At 35.2% G+C, this 25,677-nt stretch overlaps 1 protein-coding gene across 1 annotated transcript in view; it reads right to left on the bottom strand.

The window, feature by feature from the left end:
- The window catches only part of LOC137921772 (uncharacterized), a 56,371-nt gene extending 52,456 nt beyond the window's left edge, over nt 1–3,915 (bottom strand). The window contains exon 1 of the mRNA XM_068764595.1: nt 3,841–3,915. Within this exon, the coding sequence (XP_068620696.1) occupies nt 3,841–3,915 (75 nt within the window). The remainder of the gene's footprint in view (nt 1–3,840) is intronic.
- Nucleotides 3,916–25,677: the final 21,762 nt, after the last annotated feature.

The raw sequence follows: 25,677 nt of genomic DNA on the forward strand, positions 1-25,677 counted from the left end.
TAATAATATAGAGCTCTTACAATCGATAACAAATATAAAAATATTTTATTCTTATTTCATTACGTTTAAAATTCGCATAAATTCAATTAATTCACCGCTGACAGGTCGTCAATATCAGAGTGAAGTTAGTTCGGATATTTAGGATCATAAGCAGGGGTCAATCTCGCGCGTTAATTATTTTGCGTTGATGGAAGGTAATGGCCGCGAGTTTTTGACGCGCCCCTTCACTTTATTTTCGTTATCAGGCGTGCTTCATTCGATAGACAGCGCGCCTTTATTACTATAAGACTTTATTAAAACCATTTATGTTTTGAAATATTCACACGAAATTGTTTTTTTGAATCAGTTTTATAACGCTTTTAGGAGTTAAAAGTGAAACTCGTTTGCAGAGAACAGAACACTGCTCGCAGTTTTATCCGCGGAAACAGGAGATCCATTAGCAAAATAATGACGCTGGGTGATCGTACCTCAGTTACAAATGAAGTTCTGACGAAGAGGAACCGTGTAGGTTGTAGGTAGATTTACCAAGCGGGGAATACTCGGCGGTCGACAGCGACGCGATCTGACCCTGACCCGAGTGCTAGAGTGATGCGTGTGCGGTGCGTCGTAGTGTTGAAATGAAGAGGGAAATTAATTAAATTTCGTTTTAAGAGCAACGAGGAGCAAGTTGTGATTATAACAATAGATATAGGCAAATATTTGTCAAAGGGATAGAAACATTCGGGACATGGTGTTGGTGCAAAATGTTCAAAATGTTATGGACTTTAGTCGCATTTATTTATCTATCCGCGGATCCGACTATCTACAGTTTGCTTGAGATAAATCCTCGATTATTTGGGTAGAATTGCAGGAAGGAGTTTTGAAATTTAAAGCTAATATCATTCGCTCGAAGTTGTTGACGATTATATATACCTGCAACAAAACGTTCAGCTTCGAGAAAGAGATCACTCGCCGAATCCAACTCGGATGGCCAGCGTTCGGGAAGCTTTGAAACCTTTTGTCCAAAATATCGCAATGTCTGAAGACGAAGACCTTTGATCAATGTCTGTTGCGGGTTATAACATACGGATCCGAGATGTGGTCAGTTACGACGGGCCTAATAAGAGAGTGAGGGCTATGAGTTTCGCTGCGAGATCGAATCAGAAACGAAGAGACCAGCAGAAAAACCAGGATAACCGACGTAGTTGTAAGAATTGTTTGGATTAAGTGGTAGTAAGCGGTGCACACGTTCGTGTAATATGGCGGTTGGGGCTGAAGGGTTTTTGAGTGGCGACCACGTCTACCATGGCGTGGGTAAGCTCCCCACAGGATCGAAGACATAGATAAGGAAGTAGCCGGATGCGGGCACAGCTACCAGGTCATCGTAGTGATCATCGTTGGTTAAAGCTTATGCCTCGCAGTGGGCGTCCATCGGCTAAAAAGAAAGAGGAATAGTAGTCGGTGATGTAGTGGATAAATTGGTTAGAGAACAAGCATAACGCCACAAGTGGAAGACCACGTTTCTGTACCGTAGGTAACACATTATAAACTTTCGCCTTTAGGTACTGTGAGATATATTATGCTGTGATTTATACGGAAATGCGCCGTTGAAAAGGTATATCCTTTGTCTATAAATGGCCGAGCGAACAGCGCAAAGCGGTTTATAAAACAGTTTAGAATCCTTTCATGCCGTGCCTCACATAAACTGTTCTGAAATTTCTATTTGCATGCAAACTACATATGCGTTTTTAATGGATCATTTAGTTTCATACGTAATGCAAAATTTTCTATGAATTTTCTTATACGTGGTTTTATTACAAGATGTCAAACGTGGGCGTCGTGTTAAAGGTGAGGGTTCGTCATTTCTCTTCGAGATAAAATAAGTCCAGAGTATTTGCAAATTGAAGTAGCAGTAGGCAGCCACATTTCTTTATTTTTATTTTTTGGTATCACAGATTTGTTTGGATTTGAACTTTTCAATATATTGAGACAGTCGACCTTGTATAGGTCATCGGAGATACTTATACTACGAATGGAACGATAATTATACTACGAATGTCCAGAATCAAATATCAAATGATTTATTTAATGACCCTCGCAGACAAGCGTCAAGGAACAAAGGACTTATCTACTAACCGAAATCTATTCAAAAGTTTCAAACAGTTTGTCTTGCAACCCGCATGGACCGAGCGTTCAATACAGAACTGTTCATAATCTTCTCAGGTGAAATGTCAATTGTAGAAGTTTCCTTCCAGTTAATCGTAATCTTAACAAATAATAAAGCTGGAATAACATGAGTCAAGTCTTTCCAGATGACGTATCAACTATAACAGAGAAAGATAAAAGATATATAAAAGATATATTTTACCCTTTTGATATGTAAGAAGATAAGGAAGATAACAAAGGAAATCATACGGAGTAATAAGACGTTAAAATAAATATCTTGGTAAGTTAGTGTAAAAGATAATAAAAATGCTATAAAATAGTGAAACAAGGCAGTGGGGCAAATGGCTCGTGCCACCGATGGCTGTTGAAGCCGAAAGATTCTCGAGTAGCGACCACGAGCCGGGAGGCGCGACGTGGCTAGGCCCCAGACTAGGTAGACGCGACGTGGCTAGGCCCCAGATTAGGTAGACGCGACGTGGCTAGGCTCCAGACTAGGTAGACGCGACGTGGCTGGGCCCCAGACTAGGTAGACGCGACGTGGCTAGGCCCCAGACTAGGTAGACGCGACGTGGCTAGGCCCCAGACTAGGTAGACCGACGACAATGGTTAAGTTTGCGGGAAGGATGGAATGGATACAGGCAGCACAGTATATTTGGGGAAATCCAGGCATTCATCAGCTGAAAAGAAAATGCAAGCGAGGACCATCTGTACTAAAGAAGTATTAACTCAAACGGAAAGACTAAAGATCATTTAACACAAAAAAAAACAATATAATCGCAAAAGAAATAAGAAAAGGTAACAAAAGTAATACATAAACATATTTATGCGGAGAATCAAAGAGAAATGAATTATTTTTACCTATCTACTCCGAAAGTTAGATATAAACACAGAGAATGATTGATGAATGTTCATATAACTTTTATAAACTACTCCACGCATTATAATATCTGCGTCTCTTTAGTCAGATTGCTTTGATATATGAAACTACAAACTTTCGCTTCATAAACGTGCATATAGTTTATATTAACTAATCCAACTTTGAGAAAGAGGTCAATTGTTGAATCAAACTAGTATGGGCTGCGTGCGGGGTGCTACGAAACATCTTTTAGTCTAATATAATTCGGATACCAATGTACAGAACTGTATAAGCAAGCTATTTGCTCAATGAGTCACGGAAAAAGGTTAACTTGTTTAAGTTAAGTAGTCTAATCTAGCCTAATTAGGAACCTTCCATCGGACAACAAGATGTACGGATTCCGTACACTGTTGAAATTCCATCGGGTGGATGCACTAGACTATTTGCTAATACTTTTATATTGAACAGCCAAGGGATGACACAATCTACCCTCGTTGTTTCCAGACGATTATAACTTAGATCTTCAAGACAAGAGTGAATATGTTTATTCCAGGTCCAAGCATGTACTATCATAGATCTATATAGCTAAAGATCAGGCTAGAGATCAAATGCTTCTACTGTAAAGGATCAAAACAGTCAGCTGAAAGGTTCTATCACAGGTTAACAGACGACCTTGTTAAGGTCTTCAAGGATGCAGAACATATTCAATTTGTACTATTGGAAATCTATGTGGATGATCAGTGAACAAAGGTTTTGAAGGTGAAGGTGATGTGATGAATTGCGTTGTTGTGCATCACATCAAATAAGTGCAGTTAAATTACAAGTTGACTCACACGTACCATGGTGTAGATCGCCGAAGCGTAGCAGCCACGGCGTAGACTCCTCCAGCAACAACACGACTTGATTAGAGCCATGACGTCACAATGTTCTACGGACAATGAAAATTATTCATTTTAAATTTAGAATGTAGCTATGAAACTGGAGGTGCTCCTCGAAGGAAATGTTAATAATGTGATTAAAAAAGTAAGGTGAATTTGTTTATAAAATGAGCATTCTTTATTTAATCTTGCAAATTAATTTCATCGCAATCAAAGAAATCCCTGTTCGATAAAACGCAACTTTTGCCAACGCTTCTTCCAGTCCGCGAAACAGTCGGTATGGTCTTTTAAGAGTATAGCCTTCAAGATGGTTCGATTCGGTTTTTATCTTCTCACCTGTTTCAAAATGGCGTCGTAGCATGTGCCTTTTGAGTTTGCTGAATAACCAGAAGGCGATATCAGTTGAGTTTTCGTATCAACTGACACTTATCACGTTAGAGATACAAAAAACATCCTTCAAAATGTTTCGAGCAGAGCCATATATATTTTAACTTTTGAAAAACAGACGCCTAGCAAATGTATAGACAGTTCTACCAACTTAGGAAAAGAAATATCTGACTTCCTAATGCTGGGGCAGTTTTAAATGACAATTTCACCTTACTTTTTGATCACAGTAGTATAAGGTCTTCGGCATGTCGTCGTTAATAAAATTTGATTGGTTATCTGTATTAAAATTTTAAAACAATGCGCTGTCTAAAATCAATGATTTCTGAAATAATAAATGACGTATATATAATATAGTTTGTTTTCACAATCCGTGGTACTATTTATTAAAATTACTTATTGTTTTGTTCCTGAAGATTAATTATTTCTAGAAGTTAATGGCCTGTAATATTCCTATAGATAAATTAAATTAATGTAACATATTTCGCAGAATTCATTTTATATAGGGTCATTGTAAATATATGTAAAAGTATTAAATAATATATAAACATATTCACCCTATTAAAGCGTTTTAATTAAAATCATTCTGTATAATTACAACAAAAAAAGTTAAAAGAAAACGATTCAATTTGCATGACTTAAGCTATAAAACATCGAGACATTGGCATTCCAATTTAATTAATTTCACTTCGGTCGCTTAAACTCCATGTACGCATCCCTTTGTAAATGTTTTAAATTGTTTACATCTATACGACCTAAATTTATTAGTAAAACATTGTTGTATTGCTTACTCAGCAATCATAGCTCATAGACTAAAGATTCTCTTATAGAAAACTCATCAATTATATGATAATACAATACATCGTATAATATATAATAGGAAGTGAGGCAATGTACGGAAAGGAATAAGAGATATTGTGAAGTAAATTAGAGGAAAGAAAAGACATAAAAAGAAATGAGATCATAAAAAAAATATTAAATCACCTTTATTTGTAAAGACAAAAGAAATAAAAGATAATTGGATCTTGTGCTTCCATAACTAAGCATTAGCTACCTTTTTAACAAGTTTTTCTCTTTAGGTTTTCATAGATATACGAAATGAGTTACATTTTAATATATATTTTAGATAAGAGCGACGATTTTGTTTTTGTCTTTGAAAGGCATTGGGGCTCGCTTACAGCAGACACATCTGGATATATATTGAGCGGGTTTATGTCCAGCTGTGGACGTCTTGAAGCTGATGTGATAATAATTTTTTCATTATATTATCACGTTCGATTAACAGATTTTTTTAAATATGGAATTAATGAAACAACAAGCACTTTGGCCAATAAGTGAAATATATTTTTTTAGAAAGGCTTCTTTCTATTAATGTAATTGTACAACGTTTTATAATTACGTCGTCCTTTTTCGTCGCTACTGACCACACACTGCAAGACATAAGCCTCCAAAAAGGTTTCTATAGGTGGAATCGCATGGCAGGCGGGTTGATGATCACAGTGTGGCATTATGATACGCAGTACACAGTGCTGCCATATACTTAATGAACAAAATGTGAACCATATAATATTGTATCCCCGGAATCGAATCCGCGATCCATGATCGCAAGTCTGAGACCTCCATTGCTTGATATACCGCGATTTTATTAATCAAGCGGCGTCGTTAAATGCATGCAAACGTGTCAATATAGTAAGGGTTGATAAACAATTTTTGTGAACGCCCTACGAAATTTTTACTTAACTTTGCGGTTAGTTAAGTAAAGGTGACATCATGTCATGGTAAAAGTTTCTTTGGCTTTTAAATACAACAATGATACAATGTACTATATATATATATATATATATATATATATATATATATATATATTATTCTTTAAACTAATTATTCTTAAAACATCTTGGTAGGTCTTCATTTTCTTCTGTATGACATGCTCTAAAGATTGCCCGCATCTAGCGACTTCCCACGACCCTAGTCATGTAGTCGTATCCCCTACTGGGGAACATACCCGCGGTGCGTCTACTGGCTGGTGGTTACCACTCGGGAACCTTTCGGCCCCGCCCACTGTTACTTCACACGAGCAATTCTTCACGCTACTTCGGTGTTCTTTGGTTCATCAGCGAATCTCCTCATTTATAACGCGACCTCGCATCGAAACTCATGAGACATACATAAGCCACGTCTCGGATCCGTAAGTCATCATCAGCAACACACATTGGTTGACATTCATCTTAAGATATTGCGGTATTTTAATCGTTGCCCATTCGAGGTGGATTCGGCGAGTGATATCTTTCTCGATGATTTTATTAAACATATGATAACCAAATTTGATATATCATGTCGATATCTAGAACTTCGAATGTCAATACATAAAAAGTACAGTCATAAACGTTAATAAAATTATTTATACAAACATTATATTTTTTATGATCTATAAATTCAATTTTATTTCTTTCTTATACAGTTATAAAGGAATGTTGTGTTTAGTAAGTCTGAGACGTTAGAATATTTATGAAGCCGTTGAACTCCGACCGCGCAACATAACATTGATTTAATTAAAAACTAACCCCTGTTCTATGAATAGTGTAAGTAATGAATCAACTATGAATCAGCTGCGATATTAAATTGTACATCTATTTATATAACTTTTAATCATTAAATAAACAATGTTATAATACAAACTATATTAAAGTTTATCTATAAACAATGGGGTAAAGTGTACAGACGACTTTAATGATTTTATTTTTATAATGATAAGAGTTTAGCTTTACCTGTCATAGCATAAATACCAACACCACGGCTGGGCAAATGAATCCACAATCCACGTAAATTTACAGCGATTTGACCTTGACAATGTCATGACGTCTTGCACTGTTTGCTACTCTATCTTCACTCCCGAATCATAAGGATATAGCAGTATTACAGCAGTTCTGCGGGCTATGTGGTGATCACTACTTCATCATGCCAATTCGGAGAACTATATCCATCACTTTCGTTTTACTAAGGACCTGTCTATTGTTAATTCGATCTCGTAATGTTATCAAAAACAATCTTTCAATTGATTTCCTTGCGGTTGATGCAGTAAGAAACCAAGTTTCTGTGTCGGTTTCTACTGGTAATACATATCTAATGGATTTAGGCGTTATTTTGCGAAAGTCCATCCTAATTAAGAAAAGGACCAACATATAGCTACTTCCGCCAATGCAGTAGTAGTCGTGCACACTCAACACGTGTTTCACCCCTCCACGGGGCATCTTCAGGAGTAGTGTTACACCGATTAGTACCACACACAGAGTGAGCTCAAACCGTCACCGCGTTTGACGTGTTGAGTGAATTAACGGCGGTAGTTGTGTAATACGCATTGTTTGCCGCATACGCATTTATCAGCGGGCTGGCGGGCGGTGCACTTTATTGCACGACTACTACTGCATTGGAGTAAGTAGCTATATGTTGGTCCTTTTCTTACACAGGTAATACAAATTGGTCGTAAACTTTCGTTTCTTGATACTGATCCATATGGTTTATTAAAGTGATCATTCTTCTTTTCAGCCGAAGAAGCTCTTTATAAGGTATAGGTCATTCGTGATATCGCCACGATAATCGGCCTCGCGCTGCCCGCATTCATGGACTTCCAGCGACCTGAACTATGTCATCTATCCATCTAGGATCCAGGATCCCGAATACCAGAAACCAGGACGATTTTAGTCCGTTATTTTAACCGGTATTTATATAAAAGTACCGGTATTTTGGTATTACAGTAGATGATAAAAATTGAATTTAATCAAATTTAAAATACTGTTAATTAATTACAAGAAATTTTTTGAAGATATCCAAACAATTTGATTCTATTAAAATTTATATCAGGCACATTTGAGCCGAGTACGGCACCATCGAGAAGCCGCGATGTCGGCAATACAAAGCGATTGTTTATGTTTTTAAGAGCATACTTTAATAAACAAAACGTCAAAGAAAAAATTATTAATATTATTTCATATTCATAAATACTTTCAATTTAATTATATTTTTTGCTTCTTTAATTATATAATGCCTTACGAGCCTATTATATGTAAAAAGTAACATTCAATTTAATATGTACTTTTTTTACTTGCAGGTTTTTTTGTGTCTATCTACTTCAACTTTTTATGTAAAATAATAAATCATGTCTACTTATTTTAGAACAATATTTATTGGATTTCATATATTATTTGTTAACAAGTTTATATAACAAATGAGGTAAGTAAAAATATAACTAGTAATTTTTTATTAATAATACCGGTATCCCGATATTTTAAATTTCCAATACCAAATACGGGTATTGAGATTTTAGTTTGGTCTTGTAAGTCCTAGTCGACGCAAGCCGCGTCTATCGGCACGTGGTCATCTTTCGAGAACCTTCCAGCACCAAGAGCCATCGATTAAAAAATATTGAAGATGTTTGATATTTACTTTGACCACTACTTTAATAGATACGACTAAAAAACGAAGAGGTTTAATATTTTTAACGAGAAATTTAAATATTTTTCATGCAAATGCATTTTTAAATTAAAAATTATTAGACTATTGTTGTAACGTAACATTTCGACCACTCCAAAGTTCGGTATAATTGAAGTTCACTCCGAACTTTTTCCATTTCACTCGAACTGTTTCTTCGCCACAGAACTGGACCGGGAATAACGGGAAAGCCCACCCCTCCCGAATTTCGACCCGGCGAGAAGGTGATATATACAAGGGACATAAATTACATAACTTGAAGGATAAGTTATATAACTTTGTTAATACAACTTCAAAAGGAAGCTAATAAGTTAAATGCATACAGAATACGTGCTGATTTGATTTGCGAATCATAGCGCGGTTCGTTGGTTCAATTATCTGCTGTATGTATTTCGTGATTTTAAATTTCGAATGATTCCACGGTTGAAACGGTCGATCATTTGCGCGGGTACACATATCTGAACTTTCCCATTAACACAATATTTTTAATTCGTTTAGCTAAAACATGAGAGAAATATCCTTCCTATTTTCAGCCGATTGACGCCTACTGCAGAACATAGGCCAAAGACCGCCACGGTGACCGGCCCTGCTCTGCCCGTATCCAGCGACGTCCTCAGCTTAACTATGTCTGTGGGTAAACCCACGCAGGGGTTACCGGATCGTGTTCACTCGAGAATCTTTCGGCTCCAGCTGGTACGGTTGCACGAAAGGTGTGCCCTGCCCACTCATTCGAGAAAAATCTACGATCGAATAATTTATTACCACTTTTTCCTTCTCACAAATATGACTTGGTTAATTCTTCTGTATCCATCTAAAACCTTCTGCTTTGTTCTAAACCTCTCCTACGATTAAGAAAACCTACAAATCGTTATTTGTTTATTAAAATCTTCGATATCTATCAGCGAATGAATCGACTAAACATTTCTCTAATTTAATATGGTATAGTATATGATTATATATGTATCAGTAATTTATTAATGGAAGCAATGGTAGTACGGCGATAGAGGACTAAGGCTTGCGATTCGTAGGTCGTATGTTAGATTCTCAGGATCGAATCTTCAGCAGCAGTGTCATCTGCGTACCATAATACCACACTGTGATCGCCAACTCGCCTGCTAAACGTGGCGATTGTGGTATGTCCCCCTATATATATTTTTGGGGGAGGCTCATGCCATGCAGTGGGCATCTATCAGCTAAAATGACGTGTATTATATAGAATTTTGTTATATATTTACACATCCTACTTCTTATCTCTGCGCTACACTAGGTTGACCGGTAAAGAATGCCTATTAAGGTATAATTCCATCATTATACAAAGTGTAAAAATAGTAAATAGTTAAATAGTAAAAGTTAATAAAATATATGATATGCCAAACAAAACTGAAAAATTTCATAAATGTCTTCTTTTTGCTATTGCTGTGTTATTTATCAATGAGATATAAATAGAATATACTGACGTAAGCTATCAGCTAAATGTCAAATGTTTTCACATGACACTGTGTAGTAAGGTGAATTTGTTTATAAAATGCAAATTTTTTCTTCTTACAAATTCATACCTTTCAAAATAATCTCCGTTCGATAAAACGCACTTTTTCCAGCGCTTTTTTTAGTCCTCGAAAAAGACAGAATGGTCTTTTCTGGTATAGCCATTAAAGACCTTTTTCGATTAGGTATGTATCTCCTCCATTGCGTCAAAACGGCTTTCTCCACATTGAATTTGAAGAGCCAGAAGTCCTACAGAGCCAAATCAGGCCATTCCAAATCAAAATCATTGGTGATATTGACATTTATTATTTATTGTCAGTTCTAGAGACTTGACGCTTTTAATAAAATTAAAACATTTAAAAAACACATGTAACTCGTAGATAGTTAAACATTTATGGAAAAAATTATAGAGTGGTATCCCACCTTTGTGGTTCTAAAATTCTCACGCCTCACTATGTAACATATATAATTTTTACAATTAAAGCAAAAGGGTTAAACTCGTATCGATTCCATTTTCGAATTGCTCCCTCCCAACAAATAAATTCCCCTCCTGTGGGCGTGGGCACCACGCTGGGTAACACTGTAATAAATTGTCCTCCCAACTTAGATAAAAAATTTCCTGCCATCCTAATGCACAAGAGTTTAAATAAAAAATTTCACCTTACTTTTTAATCGCAGCAGTATAAGAGTATGTCATCATCTAATAAAACTTGGTTTTGGATGTTAAAAGATAAATATATAGCTAATTTGCTGTCATTTATTATTATTAAAGTAAAAGAAATTTTTATACTCAACTAATATCGCATTTAACTAATATACAGAGTGCAACCGTATTTAATTGGTTGCTTTAGGAGCGTGCGTGTTGTGACGGAAGCTTCCAATTGGCAGGGCTGTGACAAGTTTTAAGTCAATGTCGAAATTAGTATTTCTTTCTTCTGAATCCGCTGTTTATGATTATATATCACTTGTACATTCTTAAGTGATGTATAGTTGAATTCAGTCATAAAAATTTCACCAGATTTAAGTAATTTCATCATTATCATTCATAATTAAATTCAAAATATTCCGTATCCAAATAGGCTGTTTTATTTCTACATGAAGCTACCACCGGCTCGGAAGGACCCGTTGAAATCGACCTGACATCTTTCCATTGCAATTGTAGGTCCAGAACCATAAATACCAAGCGGTTGTTTATTTTGCACGTTAATTTGCCTATCCACTGCTACTTTAATTTGAAAAGGCGATAAGATTCGACCTTTTTGCAGTAGCAATGCATGTTACATACAAGGCTCTAAGCTGTAAGGTCGTTTTTATGAACGAACCATTGAGTGACTGAATACAAGGGCCTCCGAGATATGTTCTCTGCTGTTGATACCAAAGAAAATTTATTTCAATCAGACCACTATTAATTTTTAAACTTGTATTGGTCATAATATATATAATATTACGATAGAATTTATTTCTCAATATAATTATCAAGGAATAATAAAATCATTAGATTTTTTTTATTTATTTTATTAAGTTAGATTCATTTGTATGCATCATGAGCAGAATAGGCAGAAGAGCGTCCCTAAAATTCAAATACGTTTCAAATGCGCCATGATCGAAGTGCCCACAACAAACACAGATTTTTTTTTAATATGATAACCTTCAAAAGAATTTGTAACAGCAAATAATGACATTATTTCAAGCTCCATTATTGCTATAACAATTATCACAGGCTTTTATAAAAGACATAAAAAGTCTGTGATAATTTTTATATTTAATAAACTTTTATATGTATATATATATATATATATATTATATCATGTGAAAAAAAAACTGTATTATATATAGATATATATGTGTAAAAATATCGAACAATGAAATCTTGGTGTCGACAAATAACAGATGTTGTTAAAAAAAAACATCGACAAAATGTGAGACAGTGACATCCCTACATCAATGACGACTCGGCCGCCTGTAGCAAAGTGATGTATTGTGACGTAAAAATTGAATTATGACCCCTGAGCGGCGCAACCAAATAAACATTGTGATTATGTCACAACAGGATAAGAACTGAGTTGAGTAAATTTCTACGTTTACAGACAGACAGACGATCAAAAGGAATATGTTTTATTACTAAAATCATCATTTTTTCAATGTTTAAAGTATAAGATTTAATCTATGTTCAATCCTGTCATTAGCTGTCGAATCTCACGGCTAGTTTGACACTTCTTTTGCCCTCCAGCTTTGATGCCAGTTGGCATGTGTTAGTATTCTCGTCTAGTAAATTATGCTGTTTTGTAATCTCCTTTTTCACGATATAGATATAAATATACACTGGATACAATGTTCGCAGAAGAGCCTCCGGATAAGATAAACATGGATAAGTTGAAAGTGAAGCTTAATATCCAAGGAGTTGTTGGAGGTGCTACGCTCGAAGTTGTAGACGATCTAGGACAAGCCGTCTAGCTTCAAAAATCAAACTTCGAGAAAGATATCATTTGAATCCAATTCGTATAGACAGCGTACAAAATACCACAATGTTTTAGACAAAAATCTTTGACTATGTGTATTGCTGATGACGACATACGGATCCGAGACGTGGACAGTTACGAAGGGACTTATAAGAAAGCTAAAGGTCATTCAGATAGCAATGGAGCGAGCTATGCTTGGAGTTTCGAAGAAACAAAAGCACTGACGTTGTTCGAAGAATTGCTTGTCTAAAATGGCAGTTGAAGGGGCTGAAAAGTTCTCGACTGGAAAACACGAGCCGGTAGACGCGGTCGGGGTGGGCCCCCCACTGGGTGGACATAGTTGAGGTTACGGGAAGTGGTTACACGTTTACCCATCGCTTACTAACAAAGTACCTTGATGCGTATTATTTATTTCAGATGCCTGGGGAAACCTTCGAGAGTTATAAAATACCCGCCTACCGACTGTCTCGTATTTGCTGTGGAATAAACAGATTGCCAGGTTACAGGAAGGAAATTTCGCCTCGCTAGGGAACGAGGAATGTCGCCGGAATTTTCTAGAATTTAGCAGGGTTCCCTCTAAAATATAGGGTTAGGCTTCGTTTCGTCTTCGTTTGGGCCCTTACACCTCCACTGCAATGCTGTGCATGACTAACCGACGTCTAACTTACTTAACTAACTTCCTCAAAATTATCTATGGGGAATATACTCGTACCATAATCGCCATGATTGGCAAGCGGATTGGCTATCGTAGCGTGGTATTTTGGTATGCAAAGGACGTTGCTGCTCATTCTCTGTAAACTTATTTGTGTGCAATGCACTAAATGTAACTTATATAAGATTATAGCCCATGAATCGAACCCATGATCTACAACCGCAAGTCTATCTTATACGCCATAGATACCACTGATCTTATGTCGTATGTTATCAGTACTGGTGTTAATATATAAAGTCAATTAGAATCAATAATACTAAGTTATGTATTTATATGTATTGTGTCAATGTCTTGCCGTTTCAAAGGTGCCAATAATATTTGGGATAATAAATGGTTTGTGTTATTGTTAATGTAAGAAGCCACCAAGTTCAATTCGCTAAGGCGGTCGGGTACAGAGAGACTGGACACAATTAGAAACGCATTTAGCATTCCAATATACGAGGTTTCGAGAGGGCTACACATAGGCGGTTCTATTATTGGATTATCGGGAAAACTTCTACGTGTGTATGTTAGTTCAAGTTCGGAAAACTATCTGCGCAGCGCTGTATGAATAAGCGAAACAGTTACTAGAAATTTAATTGTTCTTTTTTTAAAATTTAACAAAAACTGTTAACATAGCCTGACTAAAGCCTGTCTGTCGTTTACGAACTTTTTTTATTACGTTCGAATCTGAATTCGAATTCATCGTATCCATGGCAACCCGAATCGTTCAATGTCGAATGAGTCAAAACAAGTAACAAATTTATACCCGTCTAGCGTGTTTTACATTCGTCGCTAGGGCAGCCATGGTACAGTGACAATTTTTGGGACATATCTGAAAAAACTAATATATTCAGTAAAATTTTAATATCTAACGTTATAAATAAAATTAGTTAATAAATTAAAAACTTAATTACGGTGTATTCCATTTACATATAACCAATAGTTTTTGCTACTTATAATTTGCGCAAATATTCTGAGGAATTTTCTTTTTTTCACGTGAAATACATGTTAAAAATAACGATTTCATGGTCACTTGTTAAGCTGCTCTCTGACCTACAAATTCTAAACGTGTATTTCGAGACAGTCCAAGTCGAGGTCTATCTCGGGGTCCCCTGAGCCTTGTCACTCCAGTGAGCGTCCCAAGCGGATTAATAGCTTGTAAGATTTCCAATCAGGTAATACATGAATGTAATACTCGAGCCAAGGCTCTCGAGGGAGTTGACGAGCTTACGAAATAAGATGAAGTTTACCCTACCAGATCTCAGCGCTCTGTCCCACAGGGGTCAGTACTAGAGCTACTTTTATGGAACGTACTATGGACTCCTAAAGAAGCACCTACCCAGCGAAACTAAACCCGTCGCATTCGCTGATGATCTAGCAGTCGTGATAGTAGCGAAATACTTGGAGGAAGTGAAATAGGTATTTGAGAGATCGTTCCAAATAATCACCCTGTGGATGAAGTCAATCGGACTAGAACTGGCTGAGCAGAAAGCGGAAGCAGTGTTCATTACCGGCAGGAGAGTTGCGGAGACCATCACACTCAATGTCGGCAGCTGTGAAATCGCAACCTAACCAGCTATACGCGGTACCTTGGAGTAATGATCGACCATAGGCTAAACTTCAAAGATCAGACTGAGAGAGCTGCAACGAAAGCGTCTCTGGCGACAGCTTCAAATACGAAGATTCCCGTGACCGTCCTATTTGTGTCGGAATCATTGAAGATGCAGAGCACGTCTTTTTCGTCTGACCTCGATTTAACGAGGCTTGGAGGCCTGGGAACTTACGAGCGCGTACTGTACGAACAGCTTGAACAGCCACTTTATGAGAAAACTGCGGCTAAATCCCCCCCGCGAAGTAATGTTTGGTGACCATGCCGTGGGGACCAGGGATACCGAAGAAAGAGGATTGATATATATATATATATATATATATATATATATATATATATATATATATATATATATATAGAGAACGAGGATATATATATATGTACATATAAATATATATATATAATACTACACAATAGCCTATTTTAGAGGCCAAGGAAGTGCTTTTTCACTATTTTTATAAATGCTGACAGCCATTTAATGCGTTTTATTGATTCTGGCAACTTATTTCATAACCTAACAGCAACAACAGAAAAAAATTCTCTATTTAATTCGTTTAGTTCTTATATAAAGTAAAATCATCCCTTCCTGTCGATAAAATAAAGATGGGATACCTTTCTAAAAGGTAACCATTTGACAAGTCTAACAGAAGATGATCAAAGGGTCGCGTTGAGTTGCGTGTAATAAATTCGGAGTCCCTTGTCGTGGCCAAATACGAAGTGTAAATCATGCATTGAAATGTATCAATATGTAATACTTTATTTGGAACGAACAGACACAAATACGGTACTGTAGACATAATCATTGTTTATACTTATAACAGATATAAAGAACTTTCTTACCTATTATTAATCATATATAACGTGATTACTCTGAAATATTTTACATAAATTTATTTTTTCTATAATAATGCGAAAGACCAATAAGTAATATAAAATCTGTACACATGTAATCAATCGTCAATAAATATTTTAAGTATTTAGTTATTCGAATTTTGAAAATGCTGCTGTTTCGCAGCCGAGAGCATCATTTTAAAACAGTGAAATAATTGAAAGACGTATTTAAACCCATTAAACACAAAAAAATAAACTCAAGTTCAAAATTGCTTCCATATATATATATATATAATAAGTGATGTTAGTGTGTTTTAGGTATCTAAAGAATCGCACAGAATTTTTTCAAAGTCATTTTTTTCCTGTGTATACACGTATTTATATAGGTTATAATGAAGTAAGTAGGCGGGGAAAGCTGTCTAATCGGAAATTATTAAAAAATACTCTTTACAAGTGGTTTATTTACAGTGTTTTAGTATTTTCGAAGTATAGAATTCAAAATAAGACCTGGTTGCACCGCCAGCACTTAGCTTTTCATAAAAAGCATGGTATTTACACCTCTTAACCTAAAAAGTGAATCTTACTTAGGCATTATTTTGGATTAAACCATGATCTTTCAACCTTCAGAAGTAAACTTAGCTCAGGTGGTTTTGCAATTAAAAATGTAAGACAGGATATTAATTAAGCTCGACACGCATATATTAGTTATTTTCGTAGCGTTTTGTCTAAAAGTATTTTATTATAAGGCAGTGCTAGTACGGGATATGTATAACTTAAAATATAGATATTCCCTGAGAGATGTTTTTAATAATAATGGTATTTTAACGGTTGTTTTACAATATATTTTTAATTACAAATTATTTATGCGCATTTATTTATAATCTTCTATGAAAAATTATAGATACATAATAAATAAAATATATAAAAATAAACTCGTAACTAATAATTTTTTTAAAAAATTAACAAATACTTCACGTGTAGGTGTATGCGTATATTAATGTTCCTTAAGATATCTTAGACCTTCCGTTTCTTTGTTTTAAATTAAAGAATATGTTATTAAATAAATCTAAATGAATTAATAAAATGAAATTTAAATTTCATTTAAAAGGGCAACCGTTGTGCTTCTGTCCGGATATTAGCAGATCTGTTATCCGACCCGGTGGTATCTTACTGCTTATAATGTTAAAATAATAGTCGATTCAAAAGCGCATTTAAATGCCTATTTCAATAAAGATATTTGAAATATATTCATAGAGTAATAATATCGGCGTTATTCTAACATTGTTTTTAATATTTTTTTTATAATAATTTTTTTTCTACCTTGATATTTCTAACATTGTTTAACGTTTTTCTAATTAGTTAACTATTTAATTAATTTAAAACTAATTAATTAAATTTTTCTGACATTATTTTTAATATTTTTTTGATAATTATTTTTTTTCTACCTAGATTTTTATTAAGGATGCCTATACAAAGCGTTCCGTTTCGCACTTCATGTTTGTCATACCCCGACCTCAAGCTGACACATAGCCTATCCTAAACCAACAAGGCATTGCTGCAATACATTTAGGATACATTTCATAAAGTCAAATATATACAAAAAATTGCATTTTTTTTTGATACGGGACATTACATGAGTTATATTATGATATACTTGCATTAAACAGTGAAAAACCATATCATCACCATCTTTTTATTTATTTAAAAATTCTTTTCATCCATCTTGTTTTCGGGATATACAGCCTCCTATTTTCACTCCCCCTCTCTTTATCATTCTTCACGATCACTCTTTTTATTATCTCTTTCATCCTTCATTTTTTCCATTATTCAGCATACATGCAACACACAGCATTCACCCACATTACATTCACGTATCGTCTCCCATCCCTTGCCAACCTTCCTGTTACAAGATTTCGTTGTCTAATTACGTTACCCACCACCCTGTAATAAACCCGTAAGAAAGTGTGGTGGTTCTCCAGCTCCTTCAAAATGGGAGCAATGTTGTCGCAAGCAATGCACCGACCCGTTTCCACTTCGCAAGCCACGCTAGGTTCTCTATATACGGGCCAGTAAGTAATTGGGTGCACCACGATCTGGTCCACCGCTGGTTCACAGATGCACAAGAAACACTACGTGAGCTTAAACCTTTACAGGTACTTTGAAAACCCTCAGTCCTCCTTCAACATTTGGGTCAGACATTTGTCCCGATCACGTGTACAAGTTTTTCTGTCCACATTAAGGGCGGAGGTTATTTCCGAGCTTGCCGGTTCATGGTCTTTACTCTAAATATTCAAGCCCGAGTTGATTGCTTTTGTATCTCATTTCTGTTTCGATCCAAATTAAACAGAAACATACTTTTTATATTATTCACATTTTATCATGTGACTACTTTTATATGACACTAGAGGAATGATAGACAGTCTAATTTGATAAAAACTACAATCAATTATTTATCTTTAAGATTCCAAACGCGTTCTAATATGAAAATAGCCCACAACATACTCTAGTTTTATTTAAATATCATATAGTATATCACTGGTTTAATTATCTAAGTCATACATTATAAAGACGCCATTAACTTAATGTTTATGGAGTTTTGAATGCTCAATATACATATAAATGGTTAATTAAAATAATCTGTTCTTATACTCTCGCATGGTCGGTGATAGATACGCGATACCTTCGAATAGAGTCAATATACGCACATTTGCAAGCGTGTGAAAGAGACGGATAATTTCAATGGACGTTAAAAAATTAAATAGTAAGGAAGCATTTACATGTGATCACGTTTAAGAGACGAGCAAGTGATAATTCATGCGATTTTTTAAAAAATTTTCGCATATATCTTGCAGTTGATATAAAATGCCACCCAACGTTGTTCGTAACACCAACTGATAGTATTAACAGGGGAAAAGTAGAACACGTAAAATAATAAGTTAGGAATAATTTCCGTTATAAAACAGGATGAATCATCGATATTGTACAAATAGTAGACCAGTGTAAGCGCATCTTTACCTTGTTTTAAGAAATTTATGTAACCTAATAAAATTATATGTTATAACTTCTGATCTATAAGGAAGGTTTATGCAATCAAAATAATAATTAAAGCCTTAGATACAGAGGCATGAACAGACGTCTCCGGAGGCTGTGTTAAGCTTTGGTTCGCTACACCAGTACACTTCAATGAGCTTTGGGTCTACGGTATGCTACGAAACATATACCTAAGCGTCTACGTTATTTGGACTAAAAGAGAGCTTTCAAGTTCACGTAGCAGATAAATCAAAATATATCTACAAATTATTCTAAAATTAGAACGAAATAATTGTTTAATGTGACTTCAGATTCAGATTCATTTTTATGAACTTCAACTAAATTTATTCCAAATTAAAATTGTATTATAACATGTAAATTAATAAATAATGAGAAATACGTTATTAAGTTTTATTTTTTATCTATTATGCAAGTTAAATTAAAATTTAATTAGTATTTTTTACAACGTAAAATTAACATTTATTTAAAGTAAATAACATATGACATTATAATTTTGTATAATTCACACAATTTTTTATTAATTATATAGGGTTGCAACTGTTTAAAAATAAGTTTCTAAAGGATGGGCAGCATCGGCCTTTGCCTACCATAATACCACAATGCGATCGTCAATCCTCCTGCCGAGCGTGGCGATTATGGTATATCCCTCCATAGATATATTTGGAGGTGGCTTATGCCATGTACTAGGAGTCTGTGAGCTGAAACTTCGACGAAATTGTAAGTAAATTTACTTTGAAAAATAATAGAATAAGATTGCAAAAAGTTAAGGTTACGATTCTGTTTATATACCATCATTTAAGAATTACATCGTTACGTAATAATGTTATAGTTTATTAATTGTGCTTCCTGAATTACATATAATATATTGTATCTTATTGATTTACTATATTGTTACATGCAGCGCTTTTGGTGTAGTATGTAAATGCACAGGCTTTTCCGAAAGATCGCCATGATGACCGGTCCTACTCTACCAGCACTCAGCGACTTCCAGTGGCCTTAACTATGTCATCGATCTACCTAGTGGAGGGGAGAGGCTTCCCAAGCCGCGTCTACCTGCTCATGGTTGCCACTTAAAAACCTCTCTGCCCCAACGGCCATCAGCTACACGAGCTATGTGCTTATTGCCACTTCAGATGAGCAATTCTTTGAACTACGTCAGTGATATTGGTTCTTCAGCGGATCTTCTTATTTCTTATTCAATCTCGCAGCGAAACTTCGAAAATGATTGACTTTGATGATAAAACGAAAAGAAAATTAAATTTGTACTGTAGATGTTTAATAATATAACTGAATTATAGAATTAATACAAGAAATTGGATAAAAGGAAGCATAAACTATTACAACGCGATGTTTAAAAGGCGTGAAAGGAAATAGACGAAACGTTGGGAAATTGACATTAGGGGAAGTAGCTGTCGTAGAATGGATATAAAAAGCTGAGAAATATGAAAATCTTCAACGAAAGCTTTTGTCGAATCAAAAGCGGACGTAAAATAAGTTTTTACATTAAATATTTTTTACTAAAAACACATAACATGATAAGAAAAAAACGTATATATTAAAATATATCGTCGAATACATTATCTATGGATATTTTAATTCTCTCCAAAAAACGACGTATTGTTCGGCCGCTAAAGAGCAAGGGTGGTTGCGTTTATTGATTCGAGGTAAAAAGGTAAACTTAGTGAACCTTACGACTTAAGCAGGAGGTTGTTATATATACTTGAATGGTCTCCAAGGAAACGAATCCGTCGTAAATTCACCCCCAAAATAACAATGAATTCTACGCCAGAAAAACCCGAGCGCACCCAAAATTTTCATTGGACGGTAAAAAAAGGAAAAGGATCTCTTTGTATTTTATTTATTTCAAGTATCCCGTTGTACGCCAGTAGTAAGGATCGTGATTTGTGATCGTAGATCGCGGCTTCGATTCTCGGTATACAATGTTTTATAATTCAAACTTACTGTATTAATTATATAGGATTGCCACTGCTCACAGAAAATTTTCCATATAGGAAGCAGTTTCCTCTGCGTACCATAATACTACACTACGATCTACCGCTGCCAAGTGTGGTGATTATGATATATCCTCCATAGATATCTAGAGTTATAGTTACAAATAATTTGTTTTGACTTGCGTATGTCACAGTGGAGTAAGATCAGCGGTAGCTGAGTGGCAGAGGACTAAGACTTGCGATCGGTTCGCGGGTTCGGTTCCCTCAATACAATCTTAAATAATTTTGTTCATTAACTATGTAAGGTATCCATTGTTCACAAAAAAATTCCAGTTGATGAACGATAGAGTCCTCTGTGCTCCATTATACCAAGCGTAGCTATTATGGTATATATATATATATATCTCTTGGAGCATTTATCGAAGCGATCTAATACCCCGACAGCCTCCCAATTCGGTAAAATAGTATTAAATAGCAGCCGAGTCAAGGCTGTCTCTAAAAAACTTTATTTATAATTGAAGGGTCAAATTGGGCTCTTTTCAGGTTATATTGTTGATGACAACTTAGATCCGAGGGCTCCCTAGGGAATCTGGACATGCAGTGTGACCAGTCAGTCTGACTGTCTTTCAATACGCGTTTAGCGATACGCCTCAAGACTGTCTTAAAATCCACAATATTTTAAATTTTAGTCCTGTTTTATCAGGTATTTATTATTTCTCTTAATACAGCCAGTAACAATCGGTAAGGCCAGATCTCTCGTATCTTAGAAGTAAATACAGTGAGTAATAGACGAGCGAATGAGGAATGTCGACAGGTAAGAGGCAATGCCAATACCCTGCAGGCTCTGAACACCTGGCTGATGCGAACTCTACTGCGTAGTGTCTCTGTGCTGGGCGTGCCTGGAAGAGGACGATATTTGGTTCTCCAAACTGCCTCCCCGAGATCACCGGCAAGATCTATGGTCTGCTGGTATTTCTCGAGGAATTGGTTTTTTTTTAGCTAATTTAGATTTATATAGCTTATAGAATGCAGAAACCAGCCGGCAGAGACAAGACAACGTGGCCAGTCGTCGTTATAGCCTATAGAAGCCAACTGCAAGGCATATACCACCCCCAAAGATATCCAAGGGGGGGGGGATGTACCATAATCGCCAAGTTTTACAGGCGGGTTAGCGATAGCAGTATGCAAAGGACGCTGCGTGCCATTCTATCCTATAATCCTGGAAATCGAACATGTGAACTACACACACACACATATATATATATATATATATATATATATATATATATATATATATATATATATATATGTGAATGTAACGTAAACAAATGGTAAGTGAATGAAAGAAAATGCGAAGAAAGGAAGAAGAAAGAGAGAAATAGAGATTGTGAAGAACGGAAGAGGAAAAACAAATTGAAAAAATATTTAATTAAAAAGTCCATGTCCTCAGTATGGTGGGGGATACGAGAGACCCTAAAACGGGACAATTAAAAAATAAGACCGGTTGGAAACAGCCTCCAACCATACGATTACCTTAACAAAGAAATTAGTCTTATATATATATATATATATATATATATATATATATATATATATATATATATATATATATATATATATATATATAATGCGAAAGTATACGGGAACCTTAACCGGAGTAATATTGCTCATCACATCACAAGGCTTTTACAAATCGAAAGTTTGTTGTACTAGCCTTATAACGTTCGTACCGGAGCGTCGGTACTTCCTGTATGTGCCCGCGTCTCTCTCTTCAATTTCCTATACGGAACTAACGGTTTTAATTTAGTTTTTTTTTATCGCATTAGCCTCAAAACCCATTGCCGGGTTTTGGTATTGGTAGTGAAATGTGTATATTTTTACATCTTTTTTATATTTTTTTTAAATTCATACTCTATTATCATTCTTCTTAAAGCCTTTCATTCATCTTTTTACGTTCTACAATTATTTAGCTTGTTTTTGTTATATAACTTAAGAATTTTTCTTATAATGGCTTGTAAGCATGTGAAAAACGCTTCTGGCAGTACAGCGTCACATAGCACGCGTAAAAGATGGTTGCTAGGACCTTATGGTTCTGCATTGGAGACTGCAAATTAGGTAGCGCAGTGCAAGACATTCACACAAATTTGACTAATGTCTTTATTAAGGTTATCGTATGGTTGGAGGCTGTTTCCAACCGGTCTTATTTTTTAATGGTCCCGTTTTAGGGCCTCTCGTATCCCCCACCATACTGAGGACAAGGAATTTTTAATTAAATATTTTTAAGTTAGTTTTTCCTCTTCCGTTCTTCGCAATCTCTATTACTTTCTTTCTACTTCCTTCCCTCACATTTTCTTTCATTCTCTTACCATTTGTTTACGTTCCATTCTCATCTCGCCTTTCTTCCTTCGACTCACCCTTTTATGTCTTTGCTTATATTATATCAATGTTTTGTTTATTCTGATTTTCAATTCGCTATCTTATACTTATGCCTTTCTAACCTACGTTGAAATTTTTACTTTTAACTTTCTAATTTTTCAGCAACATCTCAAAAAGATAGATTACCCTCTTTTTTCAACTTCTCCTATCGGAAATTTATTAAAGAGGTCTATATTCAGTCGCAGTCTTACAGTTGAAATGATAATGATGAACGATGTTACCAGAAAAAAATTAAGTTATCCTGCACCAAGAGTTTCAGACTAGTTTTCAAGGTACGGTTAATGGTTTAAGATGATCCACAGATGATAAGAGAGTATATATAGAATCATCACAAAATCCGCGCGTGCGATATTATTTAGAGTAAGAGAGATAGTGCGGGAAGATGAGAAGAACAGTGCAATGACAACTGCTCTACTAGAAACATAAAATTATTATATGTAAATTATAAAGTTAGAGCAAAATGTAGAAAGAACATCATATAAAGATGTTTGTCAACAATATACTTTGTGCGTGTGTGGTAGAGTTGTCCCAGCTATTGGATTCTTCTTTTTCTTTGCAGCAGATGAACATCTACATCAAGACATAGGTTTTCCCCTAAGATCGCCAGTTCAGCGCTGCTCGCACCCACTTACTACGTCGTCCGTCTACTTAGTGGTGGTCTACCCCTACTTCGTCTACTAGCTCAGGGTACAGTTGAATTAAAGCTATTTTATTATAGAAATGATAATGATTATATATCTCAAGGATACCGGCAGCGAGTAATGACTAGAGTTGGTCGTTCGTATCCGATTTATAGCACCGTTAAGCCATTAGTTATTTGAAAATCGAGCGCCGTTTACGCTGACCAATGTGAATATAGTGGTTAGACGTATGCCACTAAATACTCAGTTTATAACGTACTAATTAAATTGTTAACAATAAATGAATTTATTAAATTTTATTGTGACTTTTTTTTCGTATTATAAATAAAATTAATATTTAGTAAAAACATTGTTCCGATGACTACGAATTTTAATCTTTATGCGAGATTATTGTGTGTTTGTTTATTCTCTTCTTTTTTTAAGCTGAAAGTCGGTAATTGAAGGTATAGGCCTCCTCGCAAAGATCGCCACGATGTCACTTCCAGTGGCTTTTGCTCGGTGAAGAGATGGGTAAGAAAAAAAAAAGATTTTGTGAAGAATAAATGATGAATGAATAAATGACAACGCAAATAATATGATGATCTTGAAATATTTTGTAAAAAAAATGTACTGTGTACCTAATACAGGTAAAGTACTATAGGACCCCATAAACGGGAGCCATAAAAAAATTACCATGAAAGTCGATGTATGGAAAGATCGCTAAAAATGAAAGATATAGTAAGAGAAGACAGAAGAATAATAAAAGAGCTTAAGAAGTTAGTGTGCCACGCCCACTGCCACTCCATACGGGCAAGTATTTTATTATTTGTTTAGAATTTAATTGCAATAAATTAAAAATTATATCACATTTTGTTCCTGCCTAGTGTAAGTTCGTATCTTGAAGATTTTTTTGGGAAAAAAATACTTTTTTAATTCTTTTAAATCCCTAGTTTCATTTAGCATTTTCAAGAGATATTGTCTTTGCTTACTAATGCAAAAAATATTTTATAGTGTGCCCAGAGTGTGCTCGTATCTTTAATAATTACGTCTTATATTTCAATTTGTGTTTTAAAAATGTCATCTTTCACAGTTAAAAACGGTGACAATAGCAAAATATACATTCTGGAATCGAACCCGCAATTTATTACGGTCGTAGAGTTAACTAGTGGTGTATAGCTACATTAGCCTTGATTTTATTCGGGCAAAATTTTTCTCTATTTCACACATATAAATAATATACAAATATTTATAAATTATATTCGTATTGCGTGCTGAGTATGAATTTAACATCATCTGTTCATTAGATAGCGCGCAATGAATGTAATGTATGATTAAAATTTCAGTAAGAACCGATTTGAAATCTTCATGAATGAAATCGGAGTGAAAATGATTGCGGTGATATGTAAGGTATGTATACACTATCATTATCCATAATAATAAAATAGCTGTCAATTTTAGTGAACATTTCAGAGAGAGATAGATAACGCGGCTATAAATAATATAGAATAATAATCGCTTCAGTTCGTAGCAACAAGTAAACATTCTTGAAAAAATCTTTATTCAAAACGGATACTTACAAAATGAGGAGTATTTTTACTGAAATAGGCGGACGCGGGGAGGAACGCGATTGTTTTGTTACCGCTTTTGTACTAGCTACGAGTTGGCTTTAGCTCAAACTCTAGCACGTCTTAGTGAATGACTTACTTTTTTCTATTTTTTTTGAAGCCTTTTAAATTAGAATGGTGGTCTACGCACTGCCGTTTGGAAGCATTAAGCTCTTCATAAATAC

This window comes from Battus philenor, unplaced genomic scaffold (genome assembly GCF_028537555.1).
Source record: "Battus philenor isolate CCGP_79_NKW_IND1 unplaced genomic scaffold, ilBatPhil1.0.hap1 SCAF_1, whole genome shotgun sequence".
Taxonomy (NCBI): Eukaryota; Metazoa; Arthropoda; class Insecta; order Lepidoptera; family Papilionidae; genus Battus; species Battus philenor.